This window comes from Capsicum annuum, chromosome 2 (genome assembly GCF_002878395.1).
Source record: "Capsicum annuum cultivar UCD-10X-F1 chromosome 2, UCD10Xv1.1, whole genome shotgun sequence".
NCBI classification, from domain to species: Eukaryota; Viridiplantae; Streptophyta; class Magnoliopsida; order Solanales; family Solanaceae; genus Capsicum; species Capsicum annuum.
Window position 1 is genome coordinate 137,095,519 of NC_061112.1, and position 25,202 is coordinate 137,120,720.

Genomic DNA, 25,202 nt, shown 5'->3' on the forward strand with positions numbered 1-25,202 from the left:
TATATATCGCAAATTTCAATATTCTCAAAATCACCTGCTTATCTTTGTTTCTTTAATCGATATAAAAACAAGTCAGATAGTAATTTAAAAATAGAATAAAAGTGAATATTGTTGTTGTCGTATTTCAGACAGTTGGTACCCGATGGCACCGTCCAACCCGTTTCTCTCTCGCAATCTTCGGATCATCCTCATCAACCGCCACGTGTCCCTTATTTTGAAATAGAAAGAAAGATGCAGGACAAAAAATACAAAATAAAACTCTCCGGCCTATCTTTGTCCAATCACAAAACAACAACTGCCGTCTCCCTTTCCTCCTCCTCCTCTCTCTCGTTTTCGGCATTTCTCTTCCTAAAGTCTAACTAAGCACTCACCAAAATCTCCCCCAGTTTTTCTTCCTTTTCCACCATTTCTCCATTTTTTTTATACTTCCGATCACTTCGTTCTGTTCAACTTTTCAGTGATTTTCCGGCAGACTAGTATGTTGAAGAAACTTGTCGAGAAGGCTTCTTTTGTTAAGAAGGTCAGTCAGTCACGATCTGTTTTAACTTCATTTTTTTTTTTTTGAATTTCGATTGATACACTTGAAATTCAAGTGTCAGAGAAACTAGTAAAATTCATTATGTTATTTAGAAGAGCATTTTCCAGTTTGTGTTTATTCTAAGTTAATATAACTGGATTTGTGTGCTCATGGTAGAAAGAATGATATTTTTTGAAATTTGAATTGATTGATCTCGATAGTTGTGCATCATGATGCGATCACGCGATATGAATGCTAAGCTTTACTTTGATCTTAACCGTTAAGATAAGAATATCATGTTATCCAGTTCATTATTTACTTAATTCGTCTATTTAGCAAAAAAAAAAAAAAAGCAGTATAATTAGGGAAAAGGAAGTTGGAGGGATGTTAGTTTAAGAATTTTTTTTAAAATGGATATTAGTAGTATTTCTATCTATAAAAGATTAGGAACGAATCATTTGTACTTCGTGAGTTTTAGGAATCTGATTAAATAATACTCCGATACAGTTAATCTATATCTGCTATGAGGAATGATAACCGTTTCTATAATGATCCGATACATTTGATTGTGTTCGTTGCTTTAGTAGTATGGCCAATATAGTATCTCTATGTGTGATTAAACGCGAGGTCTTAGTCTTCTAGAAGTTGCATTCTTGAAAAAGATTGTAGAATCTGTAAAGATTAAAGACTAAAGCCTTAACCTTAATTTTTTTTATATATAAAAAAAGTTGAATTAATTAATGGTCTTTTTGTGGTTCTGAAAGGACTGAGCAAAACAATAATGGAAGCACAGAATTTTTGTTCAAGTATCGACTACGATAGTCAGCTAGCTACTGGTTTTAATAGTGAACACTAAAGAGTGACATGGGGGTAGTTAATTAGACTTTACCTACTTCTCCTACTTTCACTCCTCATTTGGAATTTTATAAGAACCTATGAACTTAAGACACGTGTCGATGGATATAATATCTGTCGGAGAAAATTGAAAGAATTTAACTTCTTGCCTAAATCAGAAGCATTTGCCAGATGCACTCTTTAGCTTCAGAGTCCACACGCAATTATGGACCTACTTAAAGAGAAGTGGGCCGTGGGCCCTCGGCCCATGATTCCATTCCGAGGTCCATTGAACCTAACAATTTGAAACATCTGTCGAAAGTTTTTTTTGTTTTTTAATAAAAATGAAAAAGGGAAAGAAAAGAGATGATCTTTTTGCTTTGCTGAATGCTGATAAAGGTTCTTGTGAACTCTGGTCTTTGTGAAATAAATGGATCAAATGAAAATATTTTTTACTTTACTAATGAATTATAAGTACATTAAATAGGAGTATTTTTATGTTAAACAGGAGATTATCCGAGCATGTTTGGAGTTGCATTTTTTTTATTTTTTTTTTCATATTGCTAAATCTTGTACGTGTTGCAGCCTCGAGGAGATTTAGATGGTCTGAAACCCGATGATGTAAATCCCCGCTGTATTTTCCATTATGGCATTCCATCAGGATCTGTGCTATCGGCTTATGACTCCATTCAAAATATTGTTGCCCTTGCAACCAAGTAAGCATTTTTTTTCCTTGTACTTGTATCCTTCAAACACTATACTACCCCTGGCAGTATAGCAGCTAATACACCTCCTTGCCACGAACGTCACGGCAAGTGGATATGACAAGCCCCATAATTTGTGCCTTGTTAGTAAGTTAGACGGGGAAGGACTGTACTGATCGGGTGTAATTAATGGGAAATGAATAATTACCAAACGACCCCTGAATGCGTAAATTAAGAAGAGGACCTCATAATAAGATGTGAAAAGAGACAAAATGTAAATATATATGTATCCTGGACTTATCAAAATACTTGGAAGCAAATAAAAAAATATATTTATTATTCTAATCATGATTAGGACCTTAACATTTTCACTCTCATTCATGACCTCATCCATACAAGTGCTATTCTATCTCATTCGTTCTTGGATATTACGTTGTTGATTATGATGATGCGATGGAAGATTCCGCAACCATCTTTTACCATTAAGCCCTCCTCCTTCACTTTCTTCCCTTACTACCCAGTGATATCCACACCAAGATATTATTAGAATGTTGATGAGCTCTGTCTTCGACTCCATTGAACCCCTTCATCTCAAAGTCTCTTCTTTTCTACCAATTTCACTTTCCACCAAACACCCTAATCTTCACCCTCTCACTCTATCTTTCAGAACCAATTCCCAAATTGCCCCTTGTAAACCCATTAAATGGCACATCAGTGCTTGTGCAGCTGGTCAAGAAATCGACATGGAAAGAACCAAAGAAGGATTATACACAGCTAAGCCTAAGAAAGTTGTAATCTTGTGGGACTTAGACAATAAACCACCACGTGGGCCACCTTACGAGGCAGCCATGTCGCTGAAAAAGGTAGCACAATGTTTTGGTGAAGTTGTGGATATGTCTGCCTATGCCAATCGCCATGCTTTCATCCATCTTCCTCGGTGGGTTGTTGAACAGAGGCGTGAAAGACGACATCTTGATATTCTTGAACGTAAAGGGGTTGTTACCCCGTCGGAACCTTATGTGTGTTCTGTCTGTGGACGAAAATGTAAGACCCATTTAGATTTAAAGAAGCATTTTAAGCAGTTACATGAAAGGGAAAGGGAAAAAAAGCTCAGTCGTATGAGGTCACTAAAAGGGAAGAAAAGACAGAGATTTAAAGAGAGGTTTGTTGATGGTAATTATAAGTATAGAGAGGCTGCTAAGAGTTTGATAACACCCAAAGTGGGTTATGGTTTAGCTTCTGAGTTGAGGAGAGCTGGGGTTTATGTAAAGACTGTAGCAGATAAGCCACAGGCAGCAGATTGGGCATTGAAAAAGCAAATTAAACATTCAATGAGTAGAGGAATTGATTGGTTGTTTTTGATCTCTGATGATTCTGATTTTTGTGCTATGTTGAGGAGAGCAAAGGAGGCAAATTTGGGAACAGTAGTAGTGGGGGATTGGGACGGGGCACTGGGGAGGCATGCTGATTTATGGGTTCCATGGAATGGGGTAGAAAATGGGGAGATAACGGAGAAGGATTTAGTGTTAAAGACTGAGAGGAGGAAGGAGTCTTGGGATAGAAGTAATGCACGGTTTTCTGTAAGTGAGTTCAATGGTAGGGTAAGAGAGGAGGATACTAGTTTAGGAAGTTTGATGGATGACATTGTTGAGGATTTGAAGTCTTCTGGCACAAGGATTTCAGCTTTCTCTGAGGGGGAGGAGGATGAAGAATTTGAAGAACTGGACGAGGAGGACTGGCTTCGAGCAAGATTGGATCAACCAGGCGATGACGAATATAATACAGAGGACTCCATAGTCAGCGACGAAGAAGAGGGGGGCTACTTATTGGACAGTGAGGACGAAGATACAGGCGAGATGGTATAAAGTGCTGATGAAAGCGATAAGAGCAACAACGGTGTGGCATTGGTTTATCAGAAGATTAATACGGATTGATTGAGATAAGGTCATATGCTCTGTGAAAATGAGGTTTAATGTAAGGTGGCTAAAGCAATTTGACTTATTGGCCGAGTTTGTGTATGTCAGTTCGACTATCTTAAGAGTATGTGACGTAACACAGATGTAATCTAATTTTTGGTTATGAAAGTATTGCTTTGAAAGTTTACAGTGGTTGTATTCCTTTCACAAAATTTCTACAAGGTCATAATGTGCTTCTCAACTTCAGGGAACATTGTCACAAATTTGAATATAATACGAGGCTAATTCCATTTTTGGTCTTCCCTTCGAATTTCTTTTGGAGCTCTGGATTATGTGTGATATTTCCATCTTATACGCTCTGAGTTATTTCTTTTTATCTCTCCAATATGTGTGTTGCGTATACATGACTAATATTAGGTGTTTGGAGATTGGAGTCGCCCTTTTGAACCTCTTTTTTTTTGCCTGCTCTTGTTTTGAGACAGTCCAGTGTCAGTCCACGGGAGTTCTTCTAGATATTAGATGTGGAAATTTCTCCTGCGTTCAGTTTTCCACGGGAGTTCTTCTAGATATTAGATGTGGGAATTTCTCCTGCGTTCAGTTTTGCTTGGTGGTTTGGTGAAGAAATATGCCAGATAAATGAGTGAATGTGAAACCGTTTTAAGTAATTGACTTCTTTGCTTTTTTCATTTCTATTAATCTAACTGTTGCTGACTAATGTCAATATGTATCTTCATCAAAGACAATGTCAATATATATCCTCAATTTTGAGTGAAAATTTAGCTTCTAATAATAACATCTATTTGGTACTAGTTGAGAGAAGTAATAGAAAAGAAATAATTAGTTGATAAGTTGTCATGCTCCATGTCCATGGTACTGGCAATAAAATTGAGGATGAAAGGAGTCAGTGGAGTTGCTTCTCACAGCAACAAGAACTAGGCTGACCTCCAGGGGGATTTAAAGAAATATATTAAGATTACACAAAATTAAGTTGGTGTTCCTAGGATCGTGAACGGCCCTCAAAATTTTTTGTTAACTTAATAATATAATGAGTTACGTCAATCCATAGACGAGACACCTCATTTCCATCTCTTTGATGGAAACTATTCATTTGAGAACTTTTAAAATCTAATGCAGGAGATGATGGCATATGCTAAAGGGTACTTGATTATGTACTGAATTAATGCTTTATATAAAAATCAGTGATTGATCATATTAGCAGTTTGCACAAGCAGTTCCAACGAAACTGCATATGCGTCGAGGCTTTTGATTTAATGAAGTTTGATATTCAGCCTTCTTTATATCATATCAAACTTTCCTCTTTCATTGTCTATATTCTCCACAGCCATTGCCAATATGATCTCTCTCTTATGTTCCAAAGATACTAGTCTTCTGTCCTCATCATCTGTTCCACTAACTAATTAAAGTGGTTTGATTGTGCTTCTAAATCATGCTGATATGATTCTCTTAGATAGCCCAGTAGGTGGATCTAGAGAACCAAAAAGTAGATCATGAGATACAATAAAATAAAGGTGGAATGCATGTTGTGCCTTGGAATTGAACAGGATATCTGTTTACTAAACTCGAGAATTAGATAGCAGGGAACGCTTGGTGGATAGCTGGCCTGTTTTCCCCATTACATTACATCAGCTAGGTTTCTTTGGTTATCTAACTTACTAACGGGGCATATATTATGGGTTTTGTCATATACACTTGCTGTCACATTCGTGGCAAGTCGGTGTATTAGCCGCTATACGGCAAGGGGCTGGTCTAGTGTTCGAAGCATTGGAATGACTACTTTTCACATCTATTTTTCATCATGGTATTTCAGTTGCACACTTAAAAATCAATCCTTTCGGCCCATGATTCGAGGTTTTGAAATATTCAAGTTGTGTTTAATATGCAGAGATGGACAGATTAAATTATTTGGGAAAGATAGCTCACAAGTTCTGTTGGTATCATCAGATACAGTGTCGAGCAAATTTTTGCAGGTATGGATCTTCTGAATCCTGCAAAGAAATTTCTTCATTGAAATAGGCGCTAATACCATTATTGTGCATCTTATTATTCTGATCTCTGATGAAAATGCTTAGTTGCAAGTTTATGCTAATTTATTGTTTGGTCTTGCAGTTTATGGATAACCAAGGCCTCCTCATTAACATAAACTCCAATAACCGAATAGAGGCAAGTTATTTGATGCTGCTCCTTTAGCATACACTGCAAGCAGTTCCATTGTAATTTCTAGTAGGAGTTTCCGTTGTTGTGACTCAAAAGTTCAACTTTCTTGGCTAGATATCACGAGTGTGGCGTAACTGTGTGGTGAGACTAATAATTTGATTTCTTGGTCATCATTAGGTCTGGGATGTAGAACAAAGGTATCTGTGTAATGCTCATGACTTCGACCGGGACATCACATCTTTTACAGTCATACAGCACACTCCTTACCTGTAAGTGTGTCTAGGATACATATAGTTTAAGCTGATTTGTATGCAAAGAAGACAAGAACCTGTGATTCATTGTGCTGTCCACAGGTATCTAGGAGACTCATCAGGACATGTTTCAGTTATGAAGGTTATTAAAGAACCCTGTAGTATAGAGAAAATGAAATATTGTATCCCTCTTTCAGCATCTCATGGTGAGACCAATTTCTCTTTTACACCTGTTGCTTATTCCTTGTTCAGTTTTCGCTGATGCTTAAATTCAACTGCTGTTTACTCAGTGCATAAAGTTGCTTGAAAGGCTCTCATATTTGTTTGTGATCATTAATGCTCGTAACTTGTTTCAGGGGTTTGTGGATGAATTTACGCATACAACTGTCTAAATCTATATGTTTCAAATTTAAGTTACTTCTAGTGTACCAATATTCATTTGGTCCTTCTTTGCTGCATTGGTATTTTAACTCCCCACTCTATTTGTATTCTGAAACACTTAACTGTTGATTGAAGTTGACATGGGAACAATGGAAAAACATTTTATAACTAGTTCAAAGGTTATTTCCCATAAATAGAAAGAAAAAAGAAGTATAAGAGAACTGTTAAAAAGATGGTTCAGTCATTATTCCATGCCACCCGGTTGTCCTGACAATGTTGATCCTCATTCAGGACTATCAAATGAAGTTTTTGGGGACACTGCTGTAGCCCATATACTACCTCAACCTGCGGCAGAAAGTAGGAGGTAACTTTTATGCTATTTTTTCTCAGTTTCTAAAGACCAGATCAAAGAACTCATTCCTGTATGTATTCTGGCACAAGCTTAGTGCTTCTTTTAATTCAATAAACTTCGTACTTATTTATCTTTCGATCAATGCCACCACAAAAAAATGTGAGGGGTAAACTGTGTTCTTATTAATAGTTCCATCTCTTCTTTGGTGGAGAATTTTGTTTCATAACTGTGAAATAATTGAGGTCCTACCTGAAACAGCCTCTCTACCCCAAGGGTAGGGGTAAGATCTGCATAGATCCTACCCTCCCCAAACCTCACTTATGGAACGACAATGCATATATTGTTGTTGCTGTTAACTCTTTACAGTGAGGGAAATTCTGCTGATGTGAATTATAGTTACTAGTACTCGAAATCGGATTATAATTTTTAGAAATTCTAAAATTTAGAAGTTAATAAGTCATATCTTTGTTAAAAATAATTTAATCCATGCATATCTCAGTAAGTCTTATCAGAAGTTCATTCTGCGAAACTCAGGGGTTATCTGAGCTTATTAAAGTTATACTTACCAGGCATGAAATGAGGAACTACCGATAACTTTATTTGCTGAATTACCCTCATGCTATATCATGTTGCAACTGAATGTGCTTTTACAAATCAAAGGTTTATTATTGTTTTGATGACTATTTAACAATGTTGCTATAACCATCATGAAAAAAAACTTTATTTGATGCAGGGTGGCTATTGTTTACAAGGATGGTGTTATAACACTATGGTCAATTCGAGAAAGTAGAGCAATTTTTGTAACAGGGGGGAGTCCTCTTCAATCTATGGGTCACGAGACAAAAAAAGCAACTACAGCATGTTGGTGCTGTCCTTATGGAAGTAAACTAATTATTGGATACAGCAATGGAGAGATTTTCATCTGGAGTATTCCAGCTACTTCAAATTCAAGAATAGATCAAGAACTTGAGGAAGTGCCTAGTGGAAATCAAAGTGCCCCAATTTGTAAACTGAATCTCGGATATAAGTTGGACAAAATCCCTATAGCAAAATTAACATGGCTTTATGCAGAAGGAAAAGCAAGTCGATTATATGTTATGGGCCACCCCGATTGTCAAGCAGCCAACTTGCTACAGGTTACTTTTTAATTTTTTGGCTGCTTATATGTGTGTGTGTTTTATTTTCTCGATGAATTTAAAGTTCAGACTACAATCCTCTTAATCTGTTGCCATGTAGTTTTCTTTTTTAATCTGTTAACATTTAGTTATGCATTAGTCTTGGTTTTTCTCACATTATTTTTAAGAGTAGTCACAAAATAAGGCTAATACAATGGTGATGGTTGTACGCAACATCTCAGCTTTTATTGGAACATCGTTAAGTAGGTTGTTTGTGTTGTGTTTAATTGGTGTGAATGGAAAATGAAGGGACACAACCTTTGAGCAAAAGACATATTGTTTTGGAAAAGGTGTGTCTGTTCAGATAGTTGTGTCTGTTATAAAAAAACACAATGTTTTGAATGAACAGACATGACTCTTTCAAAGGATACACCTTTTAAGTGAACCACTGCCACCTTTCAGAAGAGGCATCTGATGGCTATATAAACTTGCTTTCATCCACAGGTTTAGATATGAATGAAAAATTTTCTGAAATAAAAACTCTTCTTGTCTTCAAAACATTCTTTGTGATCAATCAAATCGTTGAGAGAGTTCGACGAATCCAATTATTTGAGGTACCACTATAGTTGGATTGAAAGTCATTTTATCCTGGGAGGAAGATTCCAAAACCGTAGATACAGTGAGGGAAATTATTCCTTAAGGACACTCCGTGAAATCGGGGGACTTGGCTTTATATTTCTGTTTCATCTTAATTTCTGAAAAATAAAATACACTTCTTAGAAAGATCACTTTGATCTTGTGTTGAAGGTGTTTTTGTACTTCATAGTGTTCTTGTTTTAAACTTGAACCAGTGTTGAAGTTGTTGTGCCTAAATACAGATTCTTGTACCCGAATACATAAAAAATAACAATCTTAAGGAATATTCTTGCAGAATCTGTATTGCTTGTTTTTGGAGATTAAAGCTTTAAGTTTTCTACTTCGTTTGAACTTAACTAGTGATTCGAAGACATAAAATCTTCATCACAAGTTAAAGATCACTCGGTTGATGATTGGAAGTCATAAAAACTTCATCGTCAACTAGAAACAAGAAGAAGAGTTTAGAGTTGCTTAACTTTATAAGTAGTATTCTGAAAATACTAAATTTTATTGTCTTGTGGTGACAGGAAAAATGACTAACGAAAGTCAAATGCAAGATGCGAGTACGACTGTGGGGGCAACTAGTATTGCCTCAACAAGTCGAGCAAATGCTCCGCAACCAATGGCACCTGCGGAGAAGCCCGAAAAATTTGCGAGCATTGACTTTAAGCGATGACAGCAAAAGATGTTCTTTTACCTCACCACTCTATGCCTTCAAAGGTTCATTACTGAGGATGCTCCTGAGGTACCCAAGGGAACCTCGGACAATGAGCATTTCATGATTGTAGAAGCTTGGAAACACTCGGACTTCCTTTGCAGGAATTATATATTGAGTGGTCTCCAGACGACCTCTATAATGTTTACAGTGGAACTAAGACATTGAAGGAATTGTGGAGGGCACTAGAACGAAAATACAAGACAGAGGATGCGGGAATTAAGAAATTCTTTGTTGTAAGGTTCCTGGACTTTAAAATGATAGATAGCAAATCGGTTGTCTCTCAAGTGCAGGAATTGCAAGTAATCATTTAGGATCTCCTAGCAGAAGGTGTATCTTTGAAAAATACCTTAGTTGAACAAATTGAAAATGTTCTTAGTACTCACATAAATTGTTTTGTAGGTTTGATTGTGAATGATGCATTTCAAGTAGCAGCGATCATTGAGAAACTACCACCTATGTGGAAAGACTTCAAAAACTACTTGAAGTACAAACGCAAGGAGATGACTGTCAAAGATCTTTATTGTCCGACTGCGTATTGAAGAGGATAATAAGGCTGCCGAGTGAAGGTCAAAAGGGAATTCTACAATTAATGGAGCACATATTGTAGAAAATGACCAAAATAATTCTTAGAAAAAAGAAGAAAGTTGAACAAGGAAGCAATCAACCTAAGAAGAAATTCAAGGGAAAGTGCTTCAATTGTGGCAAGATTGGCCATAAGTCCACGGATTGTTGTGCTCCTAAGAAAGGCAAGAAAAAGGACCAAGCAAATATGATTGAGTCCAACAAAGAATGTGATGATCTGTGTGCTATGTTTTCAGAATGCAACTTGGTGGGGAATCCTCGCGAGTGGTGGATGGATTCTAGTGCTACCCGCCATGTTTGTGCCAACAAAGAGTTGTTTTCGTCATTTTCTCCGGCTTAAGTAGAAGAAATGATCTACATGGCTAACTCCGCTACGGCTAAGGTAGAAGGAACAAGAAAAGTGGGCTTGAAAATGACTTCAGGAAAGGTCTTGACACTTAACAATGTCTTGTACGTTCCTGAATTACGTAGGAACTTGATTTTTCTTTCACTTCTAGACAAGAAAGGATTCAAATGCGTAACCGTTTCTGGAAAAATTGTAATTAGCAAAGGAGAAGTGTATGTAGGAAAAGGCTATCTCACTGAAGGCCTTTATAAGATGAATGTAATGAATGTTGAAATAAATAAAAGTTCAAATTCATCTTAATTGCTTGAGTCTTATAATTTATGGCATGAATGTTTAAGCCATGTTAATTACAAAACGTTACGAAAACTGATTAACTTAAGTTTTGCCATACAATAAATCAATATGTTAAACGTGTGTGGAATCAAAGTATGCAAAGCATTCTAATAAGTCCGTTGAAAGGAATTTCAATCCTTTAGATTTAGTACACACTGACATTTGTGATATGAAGTCAACACCATCACGTGATGTGAAAAAGTATTTCATAACTTTATTGACGATTGCACTAGATACTGTTATGTCTACTTGCTTAATAGTAAGGATGAAGCAATAGATGCGTTTAGGCAATACAAAACTGAAGTAGAAAATCAGTTAGAGAAAAAGATAAAAATGATAAAAAGTGATAGGGGCGGAGAATATGAATCTCCCCTCGCCGAAATATGTGTAGAGAATGGAATTGTCCATCAAACTATGGTCTCCTATTCACCTCAATCTAACGGAATTGCGGAAAGGAAAAACCGAACTTTGAAGGAAATGATGAATGTCTTGCTTATAAGTTTCGATTTACCGCAAAACTTGTGGGGGAGGCTATCCTTATAGCCAATCGTATACTCAATAGAGTTCCCCATAGTAAGACACAATCAATTTCTTATGAAAAATGGAAATGAAGGAAACTCAACTTGAAATATTTCAAAGTGTGGGGTGTCTAGCAAAGGTTCAAGTTCCTATGCCTAAGAGGGTTAAGATAGGACCTAAGACTGTGGACTGCGTGTTCATAGGATATGCTAAAAGCAGTAAAGCATGTCGGTTTTTGGTTCATAAATCCGAACATCCGGATATAAATGAAAATATGGTAGTTGAATTAGATAATGTTGAATTCTTTGAAAATATTTATCCGTATAAAACTAGATATGAATAGTCTAGTGGAGGGTCTAAACGACCGCGAGATGAACCAAGTGAGAATGTACATAATGAAGAGAATCCAAGACGTAGTACATGTCAAAGAACTTCTACTATATTTGAATCAGATTTTGTGACATTTCTCTTAGAAAATGAGCCTCAAATATTTAAATAAGCGATGTCGTCGTCAGACTCATCCTTTTGGAAAGAGGCAGTCAATAGTGAGATTGATTCAATCTTAAGCAACCATACATGGGAATCGGTTGATCTTCCTCCGGGAAATAAACCTTTAGGTTCTAAATGGATCTTCAAAAGGAAAAGGAAAGCGGATGGTACTATTGAAAAATACAAGGCAAGACTTGTAGTAAAAGGCTTCAAGCAAAAAGAAGGCCTTGATTATTTTGATACATACTTGCCAGTAACAAGGATAATATCGATTCGAATGTTAATTGCCTTGGCGGCAGTATATGGTCTTGAAATCCATCAAATGTATGTGAAAATAGCATTCCTAAATGGAGAATTGGAGGAAGAAATTTACATGGAACAACCTGAGGGTTTTGTGGTTCCAGGAAAGGAGAATAAGGTGTGTAAACATATTAAGTCGTTGTATGGACTAAAGCAAGCACCTAAACAATGGCATGCAAAGTTTGACAAAACCATGTTGGCAAACGGGTTCAACATAAATGAATGTGATAAATGTGTTAACATTAAAGACACTCCGAATCACCAAGTCATTGTTTGTTTATATGTGGATGATATGTTGATCATCAGTAGAGACATGCCTGACATAAATGCAACGAAACGAATGCTCGAGAGCAAGTTTGATATGAAAGACCTTGGAGTTGCGGATGTGATCTTAGGTATAAGAATCCATAGAACTCCACAAGGGTTGGCATTGTCACAGTCTCATTATATCGAAAATGTACTTGACAAATTCAAGTATATGGAATTCAGTATTGTCAAGACTCCATTGGATGTGAGCTTTGCACTTCGAAAGAATGATGGTGAAAGTGACTCACAATTGGAGTACGCAAGAGTATTGGGATGTTTAATATATATAATGAATTGTATACGACCAGACATAGCAAGCGCTATTAGTAAGTTGAGTCGGTACATAAGTAATCCCACAAAACTCATTGGATGACAATGAAAAGAGTTTTGGAGTATCTTAAATACACTCAAGACTATGCCTTGCATTATAATAACTATCCCACGATACTCGAAGGATATAGTGATGCAAATTGGATCACCGGATCGAACGAAGTAAAATCCACAAATGGATATGTATTTACTATCGATGGAGGAGCAGTCTTTTGGAAATCATCCAAACAGACTTGTATTGCTCGCTCTACAATGGAATCTGAATTTATCGCATTGGATAAAGCCGGTGAGATAAGCACAATGGCTCTGGAATTTCTTGAAAGATATTTCTTATTGGCCCAAACCAGTGGCACCAGTGTGTATACACTGTGATAGTCAAGCGACAATAGGTAGGGCAGGGAGCATGATGTACAACGGTAAATCTCGTCACATAAGACAGAGACATAATACCGTTAGAGAACTTCTCTCTAGTGGAATTATCACTGCTGATTATGTTAAGTCAAAATATAATGTGTCGTATCCACTTACAAAAGGCCTATCTAGAGAAGGAGTAGAAAGAACATCTAAGGGAATAGGTTTAAGGCCTAGGACAAATTAGCATGGCGATAACTCTACCTAGCAGACTGGAGATCCCAAGAGCTAGATTCAAGGAGATCAAACAAAGTTGTGTCTGATAGGTTCAACATTGTCAATTACCCAATCCATTTTCATGATGTAGACAATGTGTAGTAAACAAGGATAAGACTTAAGGTGAAAAGTCTTTTAATGATTATCTAAATTTGGCAGATTTGACCAAATAGTTTAATCTATAAGATTGAATGTATAAAAATCACCTATGTGAGGGCGAAGTGGAAGCCGCTTCTAGGAGAATGTTAGTAAAGGCCTATTCTCTAAGCTTTCATGAAATCGGGACGTGTTCATGGCTGAAAAGAACAAAACCGTAAGAACCATAAATGGTAAAAGGTTGGTTGTGTGACATGTGTTGTCTAGGTGTACACTAAAGCTCGACGGTTCAAAGATATCAAATCTACCGATTGACCGAGTGCATCTGATACATGTTCACTACGGAAAGTTCAAAGGGAAACTCACTTATCCAGATGCAATCAGTCTTTGCTTGATAATCACATGCTTGTCCGTAAAGTTTGACAAAGAATAGCCATTCCCCATTCATGTGGGGGATTGTTGGGTTTAATTAGTGTGAATGAAAAATGGAGAGACACAACCTTTGAGCAAAAGACATATTGTTTTGGAAAAGATGTGTCAGTTCAGATAGTTGTGTCTGTTCTGAAAAAAACACAATGTTTCGAATGAACAGACATGACTCTTTCAAAGGATACACCTTTTAAGTGAACCATTGCCACCTTTCAGAAGAGGCATCTGATGGCTATATAAACCTGCTTTCATCCACAGGTTTAGATATGAATGAAAAATTTTCTGAAATAAAAACTCTTCTTGTCTTCAAAACATTCTTTGTGATCAATCAAATCGTTGAGAGAGTTCCAAAACTTTGGGTACAGTGAGGGAAATTATTCTTTAAGGACACTCCGTGAAGTCGGGGGACTTGGTTTTATATTTCTGTTTCATCTTAATTTCTGAAAAAATAAAACACACTTCTTAGAAAGATCACTTTGATCTTGTGTTGAGGGTATTTTTGTACTTCATAGTGTTCTTGTTTTAAACTTGAACTAGTGTTGAAGTTATTGTGCCTAAATACAAATTCTTGTACCCGAATACATAAAAAATAACAGTTTGTATTGAAATGTTTTTCTATTTTCATACATTAGGCCTGCATTCAATCGAAGTCGTATGCTTTGTCATTTGGCAGGTAGTTCTACTAAATGAGCACACTGAATCTCGCACAGTTAAGGTGGGACTTCACCCTCCAGAGTCTTGTCTGGACATGGAGATTATATCAAGCATCCCTGCATTGAGAAAGAACATTAACAATTCATTACTTTTGGTAGCAAAGTCCGGCCAAGTTTACACATATGATGATTCTCTAATTGAAAGGTACCTAATACAGTACCAGTCTAGGTCACCACCATCACTTCCAAGGGAAGTGAAGGTGAAGCTCCCAATTGTTGATTCAAGCATCACCGTCGCAACATTCATAGTAAACAACCCTTACATGTTGTTTTCCATGGATCAGGTGAGCGGTAACTCTTCTCGATCTGATACATTTTACTTCTATGACTGTTCTTTTCCAATGCTATAATTAACGACATACTTTTCTGGTTATACAGGACTATAGTAGCCTGATAAAAGATAGCATACCTCTTTTTCCATTTGAGAGGGGACAAAAAGATGGAACTGGGTCAAATTCAACTCAATTTTCTAAGGCCAAAAATGTATTTGTAAGTGGTGACAGTAATGGAGCCATAAACTTATGGGATGTCTCATGCCCAAATCCACTTCCTATTGTGTCACTAACTCAGCAGGTAATGTAGCCAGAAATTTCTTTGGAATCTCAAAATTTATTTTTTCTTTCTTGTCAGTCAACCACAACTTGTCAAACAACCATGTGGCAGCAGAACCATTGCTTATATTTGATAGGTTTCAAAGGTTTCTTTGTCAGGGAAAGTAACTTGTATCCTTCAGTTTTACAGTATGATAAAGCATGTTTAATGTCTCAATGGCCTTACTATTTTCCCTTACTATTTTCAGTCGCATATGCAAACAGTTAGTTGAAAGATTATCAATTTACAATCAATTAAGCTATGTGAGCCTATCCATCGAGTCAATTTTTAGATTCTTCTGTTTATTGCCTTCCAAATTTACTGTAACTTCGACTCTGCAGAGTGAGGACAACCATTCCTTAAGCGGTGTACCCTTAACGGCATTGTGTCTTACCTCTGACTTACATATTCTCATCTCTGGTGATCAAAGTGGAACGGTAAACCTTCTATTATGGATTTACCAAAATGAAGAAATTTTCTGCATTCTGAGGGTCTTATTTCTTGCATACTTGTCATGCAGGTACGTATCTATAAGTTTAAAACTGAGTTTTTTGCCCCAGATACCAGTTTTCTGTCCTTTCAAGGTATGAGGCATGAATATCAACAAAACTTTGAGAATTTCATCTTACATCATAGATCATCACTGGTTTTGATCTCTTAAAACGTAAACATACCCTTTTTTTGCTTTATATAAACAAATGTTATAAGAATCAGCATAACGAATGAGGTGTTGACTTATTCACCCAACTCCTGTAGGTTCAAAGAAAGGAAGCAACCCAATCCAGAGCATCAAGCTTGTTAAGGTTAATGGAGCTGTACTTTCTATAAGTACCAGCCAGGATTCTAAATATATTGCTGTTGGTTCTGACCAAGGATATGTAAGCTTCTCCTTCTATTTCTCTTCCAGCTATATATCATTCATTTATTCCTCAAGTTCTTTTAGCACTTTAATGCTGCACCCTTCTCCTTCCAACACAAATGTTGGTCTTAATCATTTGGGAATAATGCCAGTATAGTAAGTTTGTAGGATATGTGCAGAAGTGAACTGTAAATTTTATAATTTTAGGTTTAATGTTAATTGTTAATTCTGTAAAATATGTGGATTGTCTAGTATGGACGCAGTTTGGTTTTACACTTCCATTTTGGAAGGCTCTATTAATTCTGAGTTTCTGACAAGTACCCTAACTGAATTTGTTCGCCCCTTGAAATACAAAGTTCACAGTGACCTGTTTTCCTGTGATTGTATGTATATGGGGGAGAATGTGGCATAGTGCAGACGCTTTTCAACTCAACTGATATTAAAAGATTTTGAGTATTTGAAATCCCATAATTTGTGGTATGCAGGTGGTGTTAATTGATTCTGACGGCAAAACCATACTGTATCAAACACATATTGCCAGTGAACTCTGTACAGGTGTCATCTCTATGCAGTTCAACACGTGTAGCTTGCATGGATTCGACAAGAATATCTTACTGGTAGCGACTAAGGATTCATCAGTCTTGGCCCTTGAGACAGAAACAGGAAATATACTAAGCCCTTCCAGGGTTCACCCAAAGAAACCTTCAAGAGCTTTATTTATGCAAATTTTGGGTATTTCACTATTATTTATAGAATCTTTGGTTCATTTTTCAGAGAAGTTTCTCATGAACGCTTAAAACTACCAAAGATTCATGTATTTTCCTTTTCTCTAATTTGGCGCAGAGGGACAAGAACTGTCCAGTCGAGGATTAAGCATTTCTGATGGTATAGACTTGATTAAGGGGAATTCAGATAATATTGCATCAAAGCATCCATTAGTATTGCTCTGTTCTGAAAAAGCTGTGTATGTCTATTCTTTATTGCATATTATTCAGGTAAGTCACAAGGGTTTATTTGTCTTGTGGGCATCTATAAAACTGGCACACTAACCATCTCAGTGTGTGTTCTCTTTGCTTGCAATTATATTTAGGGTATTAAGAAAGTATACTACAAAAAGAAGTTTCATTCCTCTCTGTGTTGCTGGGCATCAACGTTTGACACGCCTGAGGCTGGCCTTATGCTTCTCTTCTCGAACGGAAAGATTGAGATTAGGTGATGTTTCTTCTATTGATGGAACCAGATATATCTGAGAATTATTCTTCTCTATAATAATATCATGAACTACTCCTTTATTGTTGATTTTGTCATGGATCGTACAAGTTTTTACTGGATTACAAGTGTTCCTCTTGGTTCTAGTTCAAAAGCAAACTATGGCATGCTAGTAGATACTAGATGTCTAAACCGTCGATCTTGTCTCAGGGACAAGAATACATTTTTTGAGAACACATAGATTTTGCCTCTTCAAAGAGATCTTATCAGTTTGAGTTTCTACTATACCCTTTTCTGAGTCCTGTAGGGTAAGCTACAAAGTGCCTTTAAATGTAAAATATGAGTGCCCAATAGAGACTTACCTTGCTGAGCCTTAGAGTAAGTTCTACAGAGTGGTGGTTAGACCGATATTTGATATAGGGCCGAGTTTTGGACAGTCATGAACTCCCATGTCCAACAAATGAGAACAACAGAGATGAGGATGCTAAGATGGATGTGTGAATATCCCAGGAGAGATAAGATTGGGAATGATGACATTCGGGCCAAGGTAGGAGAGATAAGATTAGGAATGATGACATTCGGGCCAAGGTGGGCGTGGCCCACTGGAGGATAAGATGCTAGAAGTGAGGTTGACGTGGTTAGGTCATGTGAAGAGATGTGTGAATGCCATGGTGAGGAGGTAGGAGGGGTTGGCCATAGTGGACTTGGGGAGGGGTAGATGTAGGCTTTAGAGTATTAGAGTGAGGTGATTAGGCTGGACATGGTACAACTTCAGCTCATTGAGGACATGACTCTTGATAGGAGGATGTGGAGGTTGAGAAATAGGATAGAAGGTTAGTAGGTAGTCAGTTGTATTCCTATTCCATTCCCGGTGTATTAATATTACTCTTGTGTTTCCGTATTCTTAGATTTTTATTCCTGCCTGTCATTTTTTTAGCCTCAATTATTGTATTATCTTGTTATTGTTTGTGTTTGTTGCCACTGCCATTTTATACATACTTTCTTGAGCTGAGGGTCTATCGAAAACAGCCTCTCCTCCTTCTCAAGGTAGGGGTAAGGTTTGCGTACACTCTACCCTGCCCAGATCACACTTGTGGGATTACAATGGGTTTGCTGCTGTGAGTAGCCACTAGAAACTTGTGGTGTTTAAATTGCACTTGTTTTTCTCCCTTTTTTTCTCCGTTAGTTATATATTTTTGCTGAAGGGGGAATATTATCTGCATCCTGCTGAATTTAGTCTGTGAAACTTCAGGTCTCTTCCAGAGTTGTCCCTTTTAAAGGAATCTTCAGTTAGAGGCCTCTCACTTTCGCCTCCTAAGGCAAACTCCATAGCTGACCATTCAGTATGCGCGTCAAAAACTGGTGAACTCGTAGTGGTATATTTCTGACACACTAGGTTTTTTCTGTTTATAATAAGTTTATATACCTTTAGTTCTGACTTGAACTTTAAAAATTATTTATGACTAGGTTGACAGGGATCAAGAAATGTTCTTCGTCTCAGTTTCCTTGCAAACGGACACCTTCAGGTGACAAATGTTTCAGCAACCAAATTTTTTGTTAACTTGAAAGCCCTACTTTCTTCTTGGCTTATTCCATATGCGCATTCCTATGGAAGAATAATCGAACATAGTTGCATTCCCCATCTTTTTCACTTCCCACTTAGAATTCAATTATCTTATAAGTATACAGTATCGACTGTAATTCATAGCATTGCTGCATGATAGATTCCTGGACATTGCTTCCCAAGTTTACGATAGAGATCTAGTAGTTGAACCAGGGCAGATCTCTGCACCCACCATCCAAAAAGAAAAGAAAAAGGTAGGGGTTATCCAAATTCTGAAATTTTAATTCAGCATTCAGTTCATTATTAAATAATTTCTTTTACTTTCTTGACGATAGGGAATTTTTGGATCTGTTTTCAAAGATGCCAAGGGAAATAAGGCAAACAATTTACCTGATGCCGGTGTTGAAAATGCAAGATTAAGTATTGAAGAGATGTCCGCATTATTTTCAGCTGACAACTTTCCATCACTCACACACAGCGAAGAGAAGTTAGGCAGGAATGAAAACGATGCTGACTTGGATATAGGTTCTGTTTGTCTCTTTATAATAGTTGTCCATTTTTTCATCATTTAATTCTTCTATTGAACTGAAATTCCTTGCAACGACATGAGAAGGGCCTACGTAATGCTCTTCTCAGACAACTGAAAATCAGACGCGGAAGAAAGTGGAAGTGGGAACAGTAAAAAATAAGAACCTAAAAGAGTTGAAATTTAACTTACTGAACTTTTTTTTATATTTTCATGATAAGTTCTGGAAACAGTCTCTTGCGAGAATGCAAGATAAGACTGTGTACAATAGAACCTTGTGGTCCAGCCCTTCCTTGGACCCTGCACTTAGCGAGAACTTTGGTGCATCGGGCTGCCCTTTTAGTGAAAAGTTCTGGTTAACTAATGTCTGGAGAGCATTACATAAGAGTTGCTTATAGTTTTCCCTTTGAGAAGATCTTTTCTTGCTTTTCAACTACACAACTACCTGATGCTAACTTTCTGTTTTCCCTTAAAGATGACATTGAGATTGAAGATCCAGGAGAGAAACAGAAGGGAAATCCAATGGTAGCAGCACTAAACAAGCAGAACCTTACAAATACATTTCAGGCTCTGAAAGGTAAGTTATATTAGAGTGAAGAAGTTGATAATTATCAACACTTTCAGCTTTCCACTGTGTAATGATAATGCTGTCTCACAAGTCTACATTCACCAGTTATTAGGTTTTCCCATCGGTCTTTTATTTTGCTTATTAAAATATGCTTAGAAGTGTTATTAACACTTTCAGCTTTCTGCTAAGTAATACTAATGCTGTCTCACAAATCTCCACTCACCATTTATTTGTTTTTCCCAAGTCTTTTAGATGGATTTTCTACTACTGTTAATGACACTGCTGAATGCCGATAGTTCTGCACCATATTCACATTTTTCATTTAGAAATCATTGTACTTCTTTTTACAGGAAAGTTTATGCACATGAAGGTCAAAGCCGATAAAGCCCCGGTAAATGATGCACCACAAGATGACAAGGCAGATACTGTTTGTCAAATTAAGAAAAGATATGGGTATACTGCCTCTGCTGTAAGTTCTCTTTCTTCCATTCACAGTATATTTGGCTAAAGGAAGGGGAAGCAAGAGCATTAAACGTGTGTTGTCTTATCGAAAAGAGTAGTGAAGAAGATATATTTGTTGAGAAATAAACTACTTTTATCACTTGACGTCCTCTTTTACTTCCTAACTGTTGGGGGTAGTAAGCCAATAACCCTTAACTTCCGAATTTATTTCAACTATTTTAGTAATTTGACTGAGATGTTGACCTCCATGGTAAGCTTGCAATGTAAGTAACTTTTCCTGCTATGATTGCAGGAACCCGGTGCTGCCGAGGCAACAAAGTCAAAGCTCAGTGAAAATCTGAAGAAGTTGCAGGTGCTATATGGTGGCTCTCATTACTATAGTGAACATATTTTCAAAACTATATTTATGCGACATGATTTTGTACGGCCATATGGAACATGGCTTATAAATTAAAAGTACTGGCTGTGTATGTTTAGGCTTGTCTAAGATAGAAGAAAGCAAAACAGCGAAGGTACTGAAGTTTTGTGAAATTTGTATGCGCAGGGCATCAACATTAGAAGTGCTGAGATGCAGGACCAAGCCAAGTCATTTTCTTCCATGGCTAAAGAGGTGTTGCGATTTTCTGGAAATGACAAACCAAATTCGTGATTGCTTCACTCCACACTTGAAAATGTTTTGCTGGAAATGTATAGCAGATTACAATTCTGAGTATTTTGCGAGACATAATCTATTTATTTCCTTTTTATGGGACTTGGAGTTTTGAGATTTTCTTTACTTCTTTCTTTCTATTTATTATATGTAAATGGCACTAAACGTTTGATGTGATTCTTTCTCAGGGATGATAGTTTTAAAGAGAGTGGATGGTGTTTCCTAGTATAAAGTTATGTAGATGCCTCTATAGAATGTTTGCATTTATGTAAATTGAAGTTTATTGTATTCAGTATTGCAGCTCAATACAATCTGATATTCATTTTATTGAAGGCATTTAGACAAATTCGCATCTGCTTTCATGTATAACTTGCTGTAGTTCCACTGTATTCACTGGCATCGTGAAAAGATGAACAAACTTTACAACAGCAAGAAGCCTAAAGCAGAATCATTCACTCCCTCTAGGCTCTTTCCCAAGTTTGAAGTAAATGGAGTGCCTCTGAGACGTGTCTAATCAAATCCTCTTATAAAATGGGAAGAGAACGATTTAGTCATGTTGTGAAAAAGGGTGGAGACATAGTAAGAGATGAACATTTCTGTATATAAGCCTCTGATATTCTAGTTAGGATTCAGAACTTTTTAAGTACAATTTTGGCAGTTGAACAGCCGAATCATTTCTCTAAAGGTGTCATTTTTCTTTCCCCGAGCTCCCCCACGTTCATGTCGATGGTTTCACGGGGAAGTACATTTAACTTGAGAACTGACAGTATTATATGACGTACTGCTTGGAACTCGGTGCTAAATCACCCTGGCTATAAAGCTCACAACTGTAGGAATGGTAAGAGATTCATCCTTGTTCAAAATACGAAACTACCTCTCTTATTAATGCCCAATATCTAATAACTTTCTTCAATGCTCATCGTAACGTCAAAACTCGGAAGATTTATTTAAAACACTAAGTAGGATATGATAAGGAAATGGTCCAATATGTCCATGGGAGGATACAAGTACCACTGCACAAGAAATGGAATATTTTAATGCTCAAGCTAGATTCAAATGGCTGGCGATAAAAGAATAAACGTAAATACTCCAATTCATATTATACTATCTGTTACACGTTACGCTACTTCACAACAAGACAACCCTCGCACTTGAAGGTCCAAGTAGGTGCGTTATTAAAAAATAATGCACATGTCCAAATCAATTTTCCCATTCTACAATAATGTGGACTCTACATGGAAAGGGAAGAAGACTCGAGAGAGAAATAATGAAACAAATTAGGATTATTTGCATAATGTAATAAGGAAATAGACAAGTAAGCTTCCATAGAAACCAATACAACAAACCCAAACAACAACGATATTTTGAATCGAATCATTGCATAATCAAAGGGAAGCTAATCAATTGAAATGTCATCAACACGAAAGGATAATCCCAAAGCTAAATTTTCATTAACACCAACTGAACAGAAACTACATAATCCAACTAGCAATTTCGAGGTAGCTAAACTGAACTTCACTTTTTCCATCCCAACTAAACCCCCAAAAACAAAAATTAAAGGGAAAAAAACGTAAAAAAGAGGGCATCTATTTATCAAGGGAAGGACTACTACAGATAGCAATTGCTAAATCAACTTCTCCACCATTTTCTGCATTTCACCAGCTGTTAATTGTTTAATCATCATCCTCCTGTGATGAGGAATCAACAATCATCAGTAAACTTCCGTTAACATCACAAAATTCAACGAATAATAGTTGACTTTGTATTCATAAAAATACAAACCTCTTCGCTTCCATCATCGTCCTCATCATCATCATGGACCTCAGACTTGGACTTGTCAGATTCGTCCTCATCAGCATCATCGCCAGCAGCCTGTGTAGCACCAGAGTAAAATCAGAAATTAAAAGGCATAAACACACAATTAACAGTTAAAACCAGTAAGAATATTATACTAATATTCACCAGTTTTTTGTTATATGCATCCATGTTCTTCTGGTAATCAGCCTTCCTTTTCTCAGCCTTGGCTTGGTAAGGTGCTTTCTCCTAAAGTAAGTTAACAAACAAGTACAAAGTCAGATTCAATTTGAAGAGAAAATCTTCTAACCATCGCTGAGGATTTAATACTCACAGCTTCTGACATCTGTTTCCACTTATCTCCACCAGCTTTACCAACCTATAAATTTCAGTGTAAAACAAAGATATCGATTAAGCGAAAGGTCAAACGCAAAAATCAACAGATGCTGCTGAAAATTAGGGTAAACTACTCACAATTGCTACAGATTTGTTGCCTGGATGCTTTTCCTTGTACGATTTCCTGAACTCCTCCCTTTATATACCAAAAATCGCAGAAACACCATTAAACATAGTCGGTTTAAACACAGAAATGACCAAATACACAACGATTAGATACATACATGAAAACAAAGAAAGCACTTGGTGGCCTCTTGGGCTTGTTAGGATCCTTTGCAGCTTTCTTCGATTTCTTACTCTCACTAGCCTTCTTCCTTACTCCAAGCCTGTAAACAATTCACCAAAACTTAATTTAAAAAACCTAGATCTGAAACCGCAACACAAAAACGAATCAAAATCACATCGAAAAAAGAAGACTCACTTGGTATCACCTTTACCCTTCGATTTAGCTCCTTTCATGACGAAACCTGCAACAAAAATAAAAAATACGGTTAAAACCGGTGGCGAACCGGTGGAAAAGGTATAAAACCGGGCGAGTCAGCGCCGTAGGGTTTGTTTACCTTCTAGAGAGAGTATATAAAAAACAAAGCGATATTATTATTCCTCTTTGTGGATTTGGTGTGTGTGTGTGTTTGAGTAGTGTGTGGGAAATGGGCTGTATATGAAGGGGCGCGAGAGAGGGACTCTAATAGAATTTTGCCTCTAAAAAATCGAATCGTTCATGGTTTGGGCGGGATTTCGAAAATTCTATTGCCACGTCATCGATCCGCGTGATTGTGTTTTATTGGATACGGAGCTCTTATCTTTGCTGATATTTTGGCTTTGAGGAGTTGTGTTTTCTCTGTGTTTGTTAAAGGGAGGATCCTGGCCGTTGGTGGGGAATGATAGGGGGAGTTTCCGGACATGTGGAGGGATCCGAGGGGTTTGGGTTTTTTTGTAATTTGATATGCATGTGTGGTGGTTTACATGTGTAATGACGAAGTTAACCTTTTGTGTTATGAGGCGGTGTGGTTTATTAAACAAATCTAGACAAATGGAATCATTGGTGCGTGGATCGTGAGTGCGAGGGTTACTTTGGTCATTTCACCACTTGGAAGAATCATTTTCCTTCTAGATATTTTTGTCCTGTTTTCCAAATTTATCTACATCATCATAATTCAATACATAAAATCCGTTTAAATAAGATTAAAAAAATTATTTTTTAGCTTAAATAATTAAAAATTTAAAATAAGTGTTTTTAAATTAAGCAGATAAATATTTGGATAAAAGTGGTGAAACTGAAAAAAAATTATTGATGTGTTTGGTAAATAAGTATTGTCAATCACTTTTTTATTGTCAAAATGACTTAAATATCCTTAAAATTGTTAACACGTAATAAGGTGAATTATTTATGATTTTAAATTCTAATACTTCAAAAATAATTTCTATTTAAATACACTTTCAACATAAAGTAATTATGTCAGGTCAATTTATAAATATAAGTTACTTTTTTATTTTTAAATATTAAAAAATCAAAAATTTAAGATATTTTTTATATAAATATAGTATTATATTGTAATATTGCAAGTTTGTAAACAACATAAATTTTTTAGGAATGAAACAAACTATTAAAAAGAATCAATTTTTAAAATTTAAATAACATGCAGAGATTCTATATGAATTATGAACGGACAGAGAAGAACATACCACTCGATTTGTCGATAAAATTTGTGAGTGTTTTCTTATGTAATGATGGATTCTCTGAAAATAAAGGAGAAAGATGAAGAAAAACTTGAGGAAAAAGATGAAAAAAAAGCCGCAGAAAGAAAAAGAAAGAAAAATCAATAAGGGTTACGAAGTTTAGGGTATTATTAGAATTAGAAGAAAATATAAGGGATAAAAAAGTAATATTTTGATCAAATCTAAAAAGTAAAAA

General features: G+C 36.5%; 3 protein-coding genes across 4 annotated transcripts; 2 read left to right on the top strand and 1 right to left on the bottom strand.

Annotated features, from left to right (window-relative positions):
- Nucleotides 1–250: 250 nt before the first annotated feature.
- Nucleotides 251–21,443, top strand: LOC107859779. Of its 2 annotated transcripts, XM_016704885.2 has the most exons (24): nucleotides 251–520; nucleotides 1,937–2,067; nucleotides 5,875–5,959; nucleotides 6,099–6,152; nucleotides 6,324–6,415; nucleotides 6,500–6,603; nucleotides 7,070–7,142; nucleotides 7,864–8,266; nucleotides 14,630–14,953; nucleotides 15,048–15,242; nucleotides 15,602–15,697; nucleotides 15,781–15,844; nucleotides 16,017–16,138; nucleotides 16,605–16,851; nucleotides 16,963–17,114; nucleotides 17,210–17,331; nucleotides 18,581–18,704; nucleotides 18,796–18,854; nucleotides 19,053–19,146; nucleotides 19,228–19,417; nucleotides 19,894–19,995; nucleotides 20,337–20,455; nucleotides 20,741–20,800; nucleotides 20,993–21,443. In XM_016704885.2, exons 1-24 carry the CDS (start codon nucleotides 479–481, stop codon nucleotides 21,095–21,097), a joined length of 3,159 nt encoding a protein of 1,052 aa, XP_016560371.2. In that variant the 5' UTR covers nucleotides 251–478; the 3' UTR covers nucleotides 21,098–21,443. The 2 variants fall into 2 exon arrangements, with proteins under 2 accessions (XP_016560371.2, XP_016560372.2); XM_016704886.2 differs by lacking the exons at nucleotides 251–520; nucleotides 1,937–2,067 and adding an exon at nucleotides 3,956–4,095.
- LOC107859780 lies at nucleotides 2,115–4,261 on the top strand. Its single transcript, XM_016704887.2, has one exon. The coding sequence runs from the start codon at nucleotides 2,604–2,606 to the stop codon at nucleotides 3,918–3,920; it is 1,317 nt and encodes a 438-aa protein (XP_016560373.1). The 5' UTR covers nucleotides 2,115–2,603; the 3' UTR covers nucleotides 3,921–4,261.
- Nucleotides 21,444–22,526: 1,083 nt separating the features above from the next.
- On the bottom strand, nucleotides 22,527–24,072 carry LOC107859781 (HMG1/2-like protein). Its single transcript, XM_016704888.2, has 8 exons — nucleotides 23,848–24,072; nucleotides 23,709–23,754; nucleotides 23,512–23,613; nucleotides 23,366–23,423; nucleotides 23,226–23,270; nucleotides 23,060–23,140; nucleotides 22,880–22,969; nucleotides 22,527–22,785 (listed from the first exon to the last, which is right to left on the bottom strand). Exons 2-8 carry the CDS (start codon nucleotides 23,744–23,746, stop codon nucleotides 22,771–22,773), a joined length of 429 nt encoding a protein of 142 aa, XP_016560374.2. The 5' UTR covers nucleotides 23,747–23,754; nucleotides 23,848–24,072; the 3' UTR covers nucleotides 22,527–22,770.
- Nucleotides 24,073–25,202: the final 1,130 nt, after the last annotated feature.

Excerpts from the sequence above, each read along its gene's own strand:
- LOC107859779 (XM_016704885.2), top strand. The coding sequence starts at position 479 with ATGTTGAAGAAACTTGTCGAGAAGGCTTCTTTTGTTAAGAAG. Across the intron at positions 7,143-7,863 it reads CCTGCGGCAGAAAGTAGGAG|GGTGGCTATTGTTTACAAGG; the intron begins GTAACTTTTATG and ends TATTTGATGCAG. Across the intron at positions 19,147-19,227 it reads TCCAAAAAGAAAAGAAAAAG|GGAATTTTTGGATCTGTTTT; the intron begins GTAGGGGTTATC and ends TCTTGACGATAG.
- LOC107859780 (XM_016704887.2), top strand. The coding sequence starts at position 2,604 with ATGTTGATGAGCTCTGTCTTCGACTCCATTGAACCCCTTCATCTCAAA.
- LOC107859781 (XM_016704888.2), bottom strand. The coding sequence starts at position 23,746 with ATGAAAGGAGCTAAATCGAAGGGTAAAGGTGATACCAA. Across the intron at positions 23,614-23,708 it reads AAGGGTAAAGGTGATACCAA|GCTTGGAGTAAGGAAGAAGG; the intron begins GTGAGTCTTCTT and ends AATTGTTTACAG. Across the intron at positions 23,424-23,511 it reads AGTGCTTTCTTTGTTTTCAT|GGAGGAGTTCAGGAAATCGT; the intron begins GTATGTATCTAA and ends TGGTATATAAAG.